At 39.3% G+C, this 12,864-nt stretch overlaps 2 protein-coding genes across 4 annotated transcripts in view; both read left to right on the forward strand.

The window, feature by feature from the left end:
• Positions 1 to 2,887, forward strand: part of RAB2B (RAB2B, member RAS oncogene family) — a 17,799-nt gene extending 14,912 nt beyond the window's left edge. For both annotated transcript variants that reach the window (XM_012813561.2, XM_012813562.2), the window contains one exon: positions 1,980 to 2,887. In XM_012813561.2, coding sequence (XP_012669015.2) covers positions 1,980 to 2,087 — 108 coding nt within the window. In that variant the 3' untranslated portion in view covers positions 2,088 to 2,887. The remainder of the gene's footprint in view (positions 1 to 1,979) is intronic.
• Positions 2,888 to 6,086: 3,199 nt separating this feature from the next.
• CHD8 (chromodomain helicase DNA binding protein 8) overlaps positions 6,087 to 12,864 on the forward strand; it is a 63,114-nt gene continuing 56,336 nt past the window's right edge. For both annotated transcript variants that reach the window (XM_023508794.1, XM_003803039.3), the window contains exon 1: positions 6,087 to 6,177. The gene's annotated coding sequence lies outside the window, so the exon portion shown is untranslated. The remainder of the gene's footprint in view (positions 6,178 to 12,864) is intronic.

Here is a 12,864-nt window from a genome sequence, read left to right on the forward strand (position 1 = left end):
TTTTTTTTTTTTTTTTTTTAGAGACAGAGTCTCACTTTTGCTCAGTCTCACTTGTGCCCAGCCTAAACTCAAGTCTATTTGGGTCTTAATCCACATTCTTTTCTCCACACCACATTGCTTTAGTAGCAGTAATTTACATATGAGAGAGGACCTGCTTATGCTTCTGTTTCTAAGCATGATCAAACCAGAAAAAAAAGGAAGCAGAAAGAAAGAAAAAGAAAAACCCAGTAATTTGCAAATACAAATTATGCCTTTCAGACAATTAAAAACACTATAAAGTTGAAAAACAAGCAGTGAAATGGAAAAACAATTGTACATGTATGACAAGCAGATTAATAATTTAGTTAATTATAAACAGAGTCTCACTCTGTTGCCCAGGCTAGAGTGCTGTGGCATTATAGCTCACAGCAACCTCAAACTCTTAGGCTTAAATGATTCTCTTGCCTCAGCCTCCTGAGTAGCTGGAACTACAGGTGCCTACCACAATGCCTGGCTAGTTTTTCTATTTTTAGTGGAGATGTGGGGTCTGAGTTTTGCTCAAGCTGGTCTGGAACTCCTGAGCTCAAACAATCTACCTGCTTCTGCCTCCCAGAGTGCTAGGATTATAGGTGTGAGCTATTGCATCTGACTCAGATTAATATTTTAAATTTAGTATCTGAGTAACTGGGACTACAGGTGCCCACCACAACACCCAGCTATTTTTTTGTTTGACTTATGTTTGACTTACATAATAAATATATTGAGAGCACTTACAGATGATTAAGGAAAACCACAATGACTCTTAAAAAATATTAAGGGACATGAATAACCTAGTCATATGTGTGTACATATATACTGGGGAAAGGAGGATCAGTAATTACACAAAAAGATATTCCAGGCTGGCATGGTGGCTCATACCTGTAATCATAACACTCTGGGAGATGGGAGGATTGCCTGAACTCAGGAGCTTGAGATCAGCCTGAGCAAGAGTGAGACCCTGTCTCTACTAAAAATAGAAAAACCAGCCAGATACTGTGGCAGGTAGCTGTAGTCCCAGCTACTCCAGAGGCTGAGGCAAAAAGGATTGCTTGAGCTCAAGAGTATGAGGTTGCTGGGAGCTATGACACCATGCCACTCTACCTAGGCAACAGAGTGAGACTCTGTCTCAAAAAAGAAAAAAGAATGAAAATCTGTGTACCTTTTCTGGAAGATAATTGTCTTTAAAGTATTTAAAATTAAAGAAAGATACCCTTTTACATAGTTATTTTGCATCTTGGAATTTATTTTACCAAAAGAAGATGAAATTATATCTTTATATTTTATAAAGATAATTCAGAAATAACTTACAACCACAAAAAATTTGGAAACTGGCTCGGTGCCTGTGGCTCAAGTGGCTAAGGTGCCAGCCACATACACCTGAGCAGGCAGGTTCGAATCCAGCCTGAGCCTGCCAAACAACAATGACGGCTGCAACCAAAAAATAGCCCGGCGTTGTGGTGGGCACCTGTAGTCCCACCTACTTGGGAGGCAGAGGCAGAAGAATCACTTGAGCCCAAGAGTTGGAGGTTGCTGTGAGTTGTGATGCCACAGTACTCTTCCCAGGGTGACAGCTTAAGGCTCTGTCTCAAAAAAAAAAAAAAAATTTGGAAACCACTTAAATACCTATAAATAAACACCTTGAGAAAATATGTTACACCCATGGAGTGGAATATAAAGCCATTAACAATGATGTTTATAAAAATATGACCACACGAGAAGATGTTTACAGCATGCTATTAAAAAAATAAGGTAGATGATACTTATATACAAAATTGTGTACCTCTCATTTTTGTCAAAGTATAATCAAAGGACTAGGACAGAATAGACACAAGAGGTTAATGCTTATTTCTAGATGGTAGACTACTAGAGGATCTTTATTTTATTCCTTAAAAATTTTTTTTCTCCTTTCTCCCATTCATTTTAGTACTGAGTTGGGAACTATTGCTTCTTTTCTTTTACAGGCAAATGGCATCAAGATTGGGCCCCAGCAGTCAATTTCAACATCACTGGGACCCAGTGTCTCTCAGCGGAACTGTCGTGACGTGGCGTCCAACTCTGGCTGCTGCTGAACATCTGGCCTGAACTCCTTTTTTTCCTTCCTGGAACAGCTTCAGATCAATAGGCTTAATGAAAGAGGTCTTACTTGCTTTAGCTGAGAGCAGCCTCTTTTCAAGGTGTGATGTTTTGCCTTTCCACTTAAAGACCAGGGAAGAATTTGGGCCCTTGCTGACCTGTCCTTCTTCAGGGACGTGAACATTCCCTATAGATTAGGGCTCTTCTCATTCTCTTATTTTAATATTTCTAAAATGTTAGGATCAAAGTTGTCACAGTAGTTCAAAAATAAATAATTTTATAAGCATATACAATCTGTTCCCCACCAAGAATTAGGGTCAAGGACATTCTGCTTGAACACCTGAAATTATTGTGATCTGGCTGGCCTTTAGATGATAGATCCTCTGCTGAATAATTTCACTGAATTTTTTTCTTGCCTTTGGGGGTCTACTTGCCACTTCAGAAGAATTTTTACAGAAGGCAATTCCTTCTGTTTGCTTAAGGATGCTGAGTACTTCTTTACTATCTAATTGCTAGTTTCTATCTCTTAGAATAACTGCAAAACTTCTGAGAGCAGTAGAGTTGGTCCTAGACCTATGGCCACTTATTGCCTAAAGAAAAATCTGTTCTCTGTTCATTTTGTTTTAGGTACCAGATCTAATATTATAGTGTCTTTTGTCAGATAGACTTCTACTGTTTCATCATCATACATACTTCTTAACTAAACCTAGTTAGACTTTGTACTTTAATCAAGCTAATCTGCTTACTGAACATAACACATGTATTTCTATTTCCATATCTTTGCACATGCCCTGCTCTTTCACTAAAAGTATATTTAAAAGTCCAAAAAAATTTTTCTTTAGGAAGCCTTCAGTGATTGACCTAGGGAATTCTAAGCAATTATTGAAACAGTACCTTTTAGCTTTCATATGTTATCATATGTATATTTATATGTATATTTATTTATATGTAACTTTGTAAATGTTTTGTAGTTGTTTTATGTGTGCAATCTGTCTCCTCATATATGTTGTAAACTCCTTAATAACAGAATCCATGTCCTTCTCTTACTTTTACAAACCATTCCCCCTACCATTCCTTCACAGTGCCTAGTGCTACTCATTATGTGATCCTTTAATTTGACTGAAATACTTAAGAACTTAAAGTTTATTTTAGGCTTTAGAGGAAACAAAAGACCTTAAAGTCATCTCTTTGTAATTCTACTTAGCTCTTCCATCTCCTTGGCCTGGGTACTATATTATTCTTTCCCCTCTCCACTCCTGTTCCCTGGCTCTTTGCTTCCATTCCATGCAACATAAAGTAAGGCTGCTTGTTACCAAGTAGTCAAATGAGTGGGTACTTCTCCAGCCATTCTCCTTTTCAGAGCATATAATACTATCCTAGCCAAATTTGCCTTTGCTTCACTCATCACGCAGGCTTCTGAGTCAGCTGATATATCTTTTTTTTTTTGATGTCCCATTTTCTTCCACAGCACTGAGGTCCCATGAATTTTCTAATTGTTTTTTTTGTCGGTTGATAAGTTGTTTCTTTATTAAATATATGCATGTATCCAAGCTGTTCATCTTCCATGTGTCATTTCTGATTGTATCCCAAACATTAGTAGTTGTTCTCTTGCTAGGGGATTGTATAAAAGATATGGAAGAAGCCTCCTATTTGGAATTTGTTTTATACTGGATTTTGACCCCAGTAATGGTATTAATAGTTAACACCCTCATTACAGTAAGTAGAAAGATATTTAGGGTATGACTTTGTGGGTTTTTTTTTTTAATCCTGGCTCATTCTAAAACAGATTTGAGCTGCTGAATTTGGAATTAGCCTGCTCCCTTACACAGGGACAAAACTAAAGTAATTATGATTTTGTTGTTTCTGTATAGAAACTTTTCCTTACCATCTAAAAGAATCTTTAGCATTAGACATTGGTCAAAGACAGCATTCTGCCTATAGCTGCTTTCAAAGTATTAAAAGGTAACATTTTGATATTTTGGGACTTAAATCTCAATTCTCACATCCAGTTCTGTTACCCAAACCAACTTATAACCTTCTGTACTTGGGTATTTCACCAATTTTAAGAGAAGCATGAGAAACAAAAATATCTGGGCAAATTCATGAGCTGTCTTCTGAATGGAGTGCTCATGTTCTAAGCAAAGCAGTCATGAAGAATTATAGAAAAAGGATCTCATACCCTATGTGAAGAAGAGTAGTTATGAGATAATCTGGGTGTTGACTGGTCTTTGAAAGTCATGATAAAGATTAAATGGAGTTATCAGAAATTATTGCATCAGGCCGGGTGCAGTGGCTCATGCCTATAATCCTAACACTCTGGGAGACCTAGGGGATGTACTGCCTGAGCTCACAGGTTGGAGACCAGCCTGAGCAAGAGCCGAGTACCTGTCTCTAAAAATAGCCAGGCAGTTGTGGTGGGGCCCTGCAGTCCTAGCTACTTGGGAGGCTGAGGCAAGAGAATTGCTTGAGCCCAAGAGTTTGAGGTTGCTGTGAGCCATAAATGCCATGGAACTCTACCCAGAATGACAAAGTGAGACTCTGTCTCAAGAAAAAAAAAAAACTCGGATCAGGCACTCCTTTTCCCCTTTCCACAATGCCTATAAACTAGTTCCTTTCTAAACCAATTAACTAGAAGGATAATAGCCTCACGTTCTAGTAACTACTAAAATTAAGATACTATTTGTATGTGTATGTTTTTCTGGTAAATCCTAATAGTACAAATTTGATATGGCACAAGTAGCTAAGAAAATGTGACTAACAGATCTTGTTCAATATACAGGGAAATGTATCTGGCCAAGTCTTATCACCTTTCTGATAAAATACAAAGTCATCATATGACTCCTTAAGGCCTCTGAGCTCCTATCATGTAAGACCATGCAATTATGTTACTCCTTGAGAAATTGTGGAAGGACTCTCTTCACTCACATGCTTAAAAAGATTTCTTGTAGTAAACTGTAATAGCAGTAGAGATTTAGACTAGGAAATACAGGGAAATCTTTCTTATTGTGTACAAGAGAATTTCACCTACAATGAAATCGTTTCTTTTACCATTTAAATGCAGTTGTTAGAAAATTATTCTCTCCAGCCAATGTTTCCAAGGCTGCCCCCTAATGGTCTTCCTGCTCCTTACATAAAATGTATCCTTCAAGCTTGTATCGTTTGCATTATCTGTAGTTTGGATCTGACGATTAATTTTAGGCCTTTTATAAAATTTTTTAAAATTTGGAGTTCTTACCTAAATCCTGTTCTTTCTTTCCAACTGATTCCCCGTGCTCTGTATTGCCAAAGTCAGAACACTGGAAAATTTCCAAGCGAAGCATAAAGATTAGAAGCATCTAGAATAAATAACTTACGTGATATTCTGAGGAGTGAGGTGTCGCTAACGGATTATTACCCTAGGAACTTGCAACATTCACTCTCATTCGAGGAATTAATTTTGTTTCTTTGATTTGTTAAAATTGCTTCTTAAGTGAGAGTGGTGGTGGTTGCCTCTAACCACACACATGATTCCTGAGTTTCTCCTCGGGACCGAGGAACATCTTGACAATATACATAGAAGAGATGTTGGGTCCCGACCTAAATAGTCGGACAGCATGCTTAAAAGGACTTCAAATTCTTTAAGCGCTCCTACCCTGTCCCCGCCCCCAAGGCACCAGCCCGATCCAAGATGGCTTCCCAGAAACAGGTAACTAAGTGTTGTTTTAGTTCAGAGCGCCCCCAACGGCGGGGGTCAAAATAAGATGCTGAGGGCCTGGCCGCCAGTAAACTGAACCGTCAGAGGCGAGCTGCCGCCAGATTTTATTTTCAATCAGGCATATCTGTGGTTGCCTACGTACCCTTCTGAGCCCTAGGGCCTCCCATCCTCGAGAGACTTCCTGGATGGCGCTCACACTACCCCGCTAGAAGAGGCCCGGCTTCAGCTCTGCCATTGGTGAGTGGGGGCGGAGGGGGCGGAGCCTAGGGCGAATGGACTACTAGCAAGCTAGATTGAGGCGAGGGCTGGCCATGCTCCGCCGGAAGGCGCCTTGTTCTTGGAGAGGGTGAGTTGAAACGCTGACTGGAGAGGAAGCACTGGGACTTAATCAGGTAGGCATCCCTCTCACGCCTGCTCCTTAGTGCTGTTCTAGTAGTCTTTGCAAAAGCTAAGGTTCTTAGAATTGATTTCAGTCATTACTCCTCCTCCCTTCTCTTCCACCGCCTTTCCTGTTCCCCACTTGTGAGGGATCAGGTGTTGAGTGATGCTTTGGACTGAACCATTCTCCTTTGTGAGAGGCCGGGGGAGAGGGTGGCTGCCGGGCAGCGGGGTCCCAGCTAAGCCAAGCGGTGAGGAGGTTGCCTGGGTCGCTGTGGAGTTTTTATAGCTTGTCATTGCTTTGCTGGGCGTAGTTAGATTGAGGCAGCGCCCGTTCTCCTTCCCGCTTCAGAGGAGGGAAAACTCACTTTGGACCCAGAAGTGAGAGGTTAAGATCTTTTACTTCTTTTCCCCCTTTTTCTTTTTGTGTTTTAGTAATAAAGGTGGGTAAAAGCATGGGGTGAGCATATGCAGACTGTTATTCATTCTTAGGTGTAATATCTGTAGGTCTTGTGGGAGCGAAGAACAGACTGTTGGAGAGCGTTTAGAGATGGTGGAAAGAGAGGAGATGAGGTGAAGCCTTGCATCTCCTTGACAGGTCTGCGGAGCTCTCTCCTTTCTGTTACATTATGTAAACTCTTTATTGGAAAAAGACCCCTCCCCCTTCCTCAGAGTGAATGCAGTGTCTTTATTTACCTGTCTTTAGTGTTGCAGGGAATTTCTCCGCAGCTGCTGTGCAAATACAGCAGCTCCTGCCTTTTAAGGGGCAGTTCTGAGGTGATTAAGGTCTTCACAGAAGTATGTAGGGGACCAGTCTCTTCCCAATGGCTGAGCAAAGTGAGCAAGAAGTCAAAGATTTAAAACTCTTTTTCTTTTCAAAAATAGATATGATGGAACCCTTCCAGTACAATCCAGGGGAGCTGCATTTCTGTGTCTGCTGCATTCTACCATCATACCCACATCCATAGTTGATTTAATCTCCATGTTTTTCTGAATTTGTAGACTCAGAGACTGGGGTATCCTTAGCATCTGCTGAGGTTCCATCTAGTGCGGGGCACATTAGATTTGACAGTGTCCTCTGTGATTTGGACAGTGTCTTCTACTAATTAGATTGTGTCTTCTACTTGGGGGTTTATTGTATATTGGACACCCAGTAGTTTTTTGGTTTTTTGTTTGTTTGGGTTTTTTTTTTTTTTTTGAGACTTACTTTGTTGCCCTGGGTAGAGTGTGGTGGCATCAACATAGGTCACCACAGCAACCTCAAACACTTGGACTTGAGCAATCCTCTAGCCTCAGCCTCCTGAGTATCTGGGACTAGGGCACTGGCCACAATGCCCAGCTAGTTTTCTATTTTTAGTAGAGACTCGGTTTTGCTTTTGCTCAGGCTGGTCTCAAACTCCTGAGCTCAGGCAATCCACCTGCCAAGAGTGCTAGGATTACAGTCATGAGCCACCATGCCCCACCACCTAATTGGTTTCAAAACAAATTGTGGTCAACCTTCTAGGGCTAGAAGTGGGAAACTTTAAGCAAGGTTAAGGACACTGGCCCTGGCGAGGGTAGGTGTGTATAAATAGGCAGGCTTGAGAGAAGGTTTAAAATCAAAATACCAAAGGAGTAATTGGGATAGAGATTTGATGGAGCGATATATCAGCATTTGCACAGTTCTCACATTCCATATGTTTGATCTATCCTGTTCATCTGGTCTTTTGATTTCATCATCAGTTTTCAAGTTAACAAAATCCATTTAGATGTGGCTAGAAAACGTATCTGCTGCGCTGCTTCTCTTCTGGAACATTTCTGTATGGCACCCCTCAGTGATGGGGAGGAGAAATCTTGGCGTTGTGTTACCCACCACTGCAGAGTAAAAGGAAAATATTGACATTTTATATGAAAGGTCAAGTTTCTGATAGTTAACGGATGGTGAAGGGAAGATTGTTCTTTTTAAAAAAACATTATATACATCTTTGAAAAGGGTGACATTTTTCTTAGCAAAACTACTGCTTAAGATTAATTTGTGGGTGCCAAAACTGTGTTTGCTATTGAAAGAATACTATTTGATATTTGTGAAAGAATTGTTAGATTCAGATGAATGCTAAATGCTTTAGTGATAGTATGTCCATAGCCTTGGAAGAGTTAAGCTATCTTTTGAACTTAGCTTAGTATCTGGGAGAAAGACAGAAGACAGACATTTCTTTGAAGTCTCCACCCTCATCTCTAGAAGTCATTCTCCTTCTGGACTTGAATTTGAGGGAGTCCCTGATCTGCTTGTCTTTGAGTGACCTGCCCATGCCACTGCTGTGACCATCCAGGCCAGTATTTACTATTTCACCTTTAGCATTCAGTGGTTCATTGACAAACCATTGTGTTTCTTAATCTTACTCAGATTGACTTTTTATATCCCCTCTTTAGTGAATATTTTCTTTTGCTTCACAGTGTTGGTGGTCTTCCTTTCACCTCCCCAGTTAAGGATTTTCTTGCTTTGCCTTTCCTTTTAATTCACTGACATTATGCCTTTTTGCCTGAGAACCTGATGTGGTTCCTTTCATACTTAGTACCCAAGTGACAGTTGTATTTTCATGTAATGAAGCTGTTGTGTGAACTGTTTGCTGTTGCCTAAAAGTTTATTTCATCATTATTGCATTCTAATGCAGTTAATCTAATTCCCCTCCCCCAGCTCTCAGTTTTGTGTATATGTATAAATTCATAATTTAGTTCTTTTTTGGTGTGTTTTTAAGCTCTATATTGCCTACAAAGTTTTCATTTGTTACTGGATTGTTTTGTTTTGTTTTGTTTTTGAGATAGTGTTTCACTATGTCACCCTCAGTAGAGTGTAGTGGCGTCACAGCTCACAGCAATCTCAAACTCTTGGGCTTAAGTGATTCTCTTGCCTCAGCCTCAAGAGTAACTGGGACTACAGGCACCTGCCACAACGCCCAGCTATTTTGTTGTCGTTGTTGCAGTTGTCATTGTTGTCTAGCTGGCCCAGGCTGGGTTCCAACCCGCCAGCCTCAGTGCGTGTGGCAGGCGCCATAACCACTGTACTACGGGTGCCGAGCCTGTTACCGAGTATTTTAAACTACAAAGTATGTTAATCTCTGAGGTTTCTCATTAACCTGTTCTTTGGGTAACATTTCTTTTACCCTTTTATTACCTATTAACTTTATTTCCTTCCCAAGGCTCTTGGTTGTTTAATATCACTTGAAGCAAAATGATCAACTTTAAAATATCTTATTTCTTCCTTTCAGATTATAGCAGAAGACTTTAAAAAATAAAACACTTAATTTTTACACACTAATTACACGTTACACGATATCAATGATTCAGCAGGCATTGATAGAAATTAGCCTGTCGTGGATTATTCCTTCATATTCGTCTTTAGCAGGGATGGATCCGGGAATGTATTCCAAGCTGTGGAGCTGTGTAGGGAACCTAGGTAACATTCTAGCCTCTTCAAATTCAGATTATCCTGTAGTATATCCTCACTAATTTGCTTCGAAAGAGTTCTGAGAACAATTACTTACTGTTATGCATAATTTTAAAGAAAGGGTTGACTTTTCCATTGAAATGGCAAAACATTCCTGATTTTATTTCCTCTCTGTATTTCCAGAGTAATGTATTGTATGTGGCTTCATTTTATTTGGTGTTTTTCAGACTTTAGTTGATTTTTAAAAGATAATTAAACAGCATATCACTGAAATTAGTAGGTAACAATTTCCAAGACTGTCCTTTTCTCTCCTGTATCTTAGCACGTCAAATGTGTTAGTGCTAATCCTTTTGGTAATGTCCCAATATGCCCGTAGTTAGTAGTTCTGTAATAATCCCTTTTTGTTTTGAGAATCTGTAACTCTTCTAAGACTATGTCAGTAACTTTTGGAGAAAAGATACATAGTAACAGAATTCTTAATTTCATTTGAGAAGAAAGAAATTTTTAATGTTTCTCAAATTGTTTCTTGTGGTCAATATAGAAAGCTTTGGAACTTCCTGCTTTCATTTTTTTCTTCCAACACATATTTTGAGGATGCATGACATCTTTAGGAATTACTCCTTTGGGATGTGGATATTCATTGGTACATTGTCCCTTTAGTGATGTGAAAATTTCTTTTTGGTTTGTGCTAGAAGAAAGCAATGATTTTTGTAGTTTAGCTGTCTATATAGAGCCCAAATAATAATAGACTGTTGTGTTTGGAACATGATTTTATCAGGTGTACATCTACCTAAGTAAACTGCATGAAAGAAGAGTTTTAATAGAGGCTTCCAAGTTTCAAGAGCACTGAACTTTCACTCTGTTTTAGTCTTCATTTCTTCTAGTCAGTACTCAGTCATTCCTTACCCCCCACCCCTTCCTGGGGTGAGGGACGCATTAGTCAGCTTTCCTTTATTTGCATATCAATTCTCCTATAAAATGTAGTGCTTTGGGGGCCTGTTTTTCAAATATGCCTCCTGTTGGGACCTTTTTTAATGAGGTCTTAAATATATAGTATAGGTAATGGTTACTTCCTTTTACTGCTCTCCTGAAAGTCAGGGGAGTCAAAAGCTAAGGCAACTGGATCTGAGCATGTGAAGTACCAAGGGACAGCCTAGTCAGAAAACTGTAAGTTACCACAAGCAGGTAATGTGAAATAAATTGGAGTACTTATGAAATAGACACGGGCATATTCCTAAAACATAAAAGTGATTAGTTGAATTACCTGGGATGTTGCCCTAGAACACCAGTGCTGACTAAAATCTGTTCCATGGTTATGAGGTTAAAGAGTTGGACTGCTTTCTCAGCACGGTAGTGCTAGAATTCTTTCATCCTGCCCAGCAGTCCTGCTATTCTAATTGAGAAACTTTACATCTATTTCAGTATCTCTCTTCTGCTTAGCAGATCAGCTCTGCCAATTCTCTGAGGAGTAATTTTGCTTAAAGAGAAGGTTTTAGTGGTACTGTTTTAAAATATTGGATGGGGAATGATTAATTTCTTTTTATTTGCCTACTATGTGCCAAACATGTATTATAATCTTTAGAATAGCCCTGAAATGTATGTGGTGTTGGCTTCATTTTACAGAAGAAAAAAAAAGCAACGAGACTTTGTGCGGTTAAGTAACTTAACCAAGAGTAGGACTGGTGTATGTAACCTGAAAGGCCTTCATCTAGTTAGAAGTCCACTGTTGATCCCTGTGGCAGAACTATCTTTGACCACAGTACTAGATAGGTAGGAATTCAGTAGCCTGTTAAAGCTGTACCTTCAGTGGTTGTAGAACCTTGAGAATGTAAAATTTCTCCTTGTATCTTTGTGAGAAGAAAAAAGAATAATAGTTTGTTTCTTTTATTTAATGTACTTATTTTGATGATAAGATTATATGAAATACTTAAAGCTAAATGGAGGAAAATCATTTGATCTTGCATATCATTTAGTGGGCAAGTCAGTTTAGCCCACTAAATCTTTGTCACTCCTGTGTCACTCGGCTAGTTTTTGTGCCTGGAGCCACAAGTAATAACTGTACTTTATGATATTTCTTCTCTCTCCCCACACTTTTTAACAAAAATGTTTCAATGAAAACAATTCCTCATCGCCTCTAGTTGAATTAAGTAAATATTTATATTTTTTTGTTAGGCTGAACAAATGTATATGTATCTGGCTCACTTAAAATAGGGCATGCAGGGATGCATGTGGGGTAGCATAAAGAGTACCAGGACTCTGAAACCTAAATTATATATATTGTTAATTATGTCGGATACCCAAAAGTGAATATACAAGGTGGATATATTGATTCAGTTGATATTCCTCATCTGAAACCTGGAATATTATTTTCTCCTTGGTGACCATGAGCCATGGAAGAGAAACTTACCTAGATCCAGTCTAACTTGTCCTAAGGGCAATATTCCTTAAAGATTAGGCTCTCATTTTCTATTTTCAGGCAAAACACTGGGGGGTTTACTGGAAAAAAAATATACATTGAGTTTGACTTCAAAAAATGAATCCATGCCCGATTTTAAGTCACAAGGGTATAATGTCATCCATGTGCTTCTTGTCACAGCTTTAAATTAGTCACCGCTGAGGCATTATGGTTCTAAGACTAAAAGGGATAATCAAAATTTCATTACGTTCAATGGTATCATGCTATAGAAAATAGTCTCTTATGTATAGTGCTGATATGTAAAAGCCATGTCTGCCACAGGTCATAAAAAGTGAAAATGCTTGTTACGATACCTCTTCTGAATGTTTCTGGTAGGAAAATGTGCTGTTGCTTATTTGCTGTCACTTTAGTCTGAATAAGGGAAGCCATTTCTTTTGCTTGGAAACTTCAACAGCCCTTCAGTCCCACTAGCTTTTGGCTGGAAGTTCAATGCATTCCTCCAACAAAAGTGCACAGAGTGCCCATTACCACCTGATAAGCAAAGGGTATTCTGTAATGAACAAGTCATTACAGCTCTTGCCTTTTTGGATCTTGCATTTTAATAGGGGAGGGAGAGTGGGCATCAAACAATTATATTATTAGTTATTTAATCTACTACAAATGAAGAGTACTAGGTGCTACAAGAGAATTTATGATAGGGGGCATGTAACCTTGTAACCTAGAGCACAGTGTAGTAGGGTGGTTAAGAATGTGACTTTTGGGCTTGGCTCCTATAGCTCAACCGGCTAAGGCGCCAGCCATGTACACCTAAGGTGGCGGGTTCGAATCCCCAGCCCGGACCCGCCAAACAACAATGACGGC

Source organism: Otolemur garnettii, unplaced genomic scaffold, assembly GCF_000181295.1.
Source record: "Otolemur garnettii isolate 467f Iridium unplaced genomic scaffold, OtoGar3 scaffold00276, whole genome shotgun sequence".
Lineage (NCBI taxonomy): Eukaryota > Metazoa > Chordata > Mammalia > Primates > Galagidae > Otolemur > Otolemur garnettii.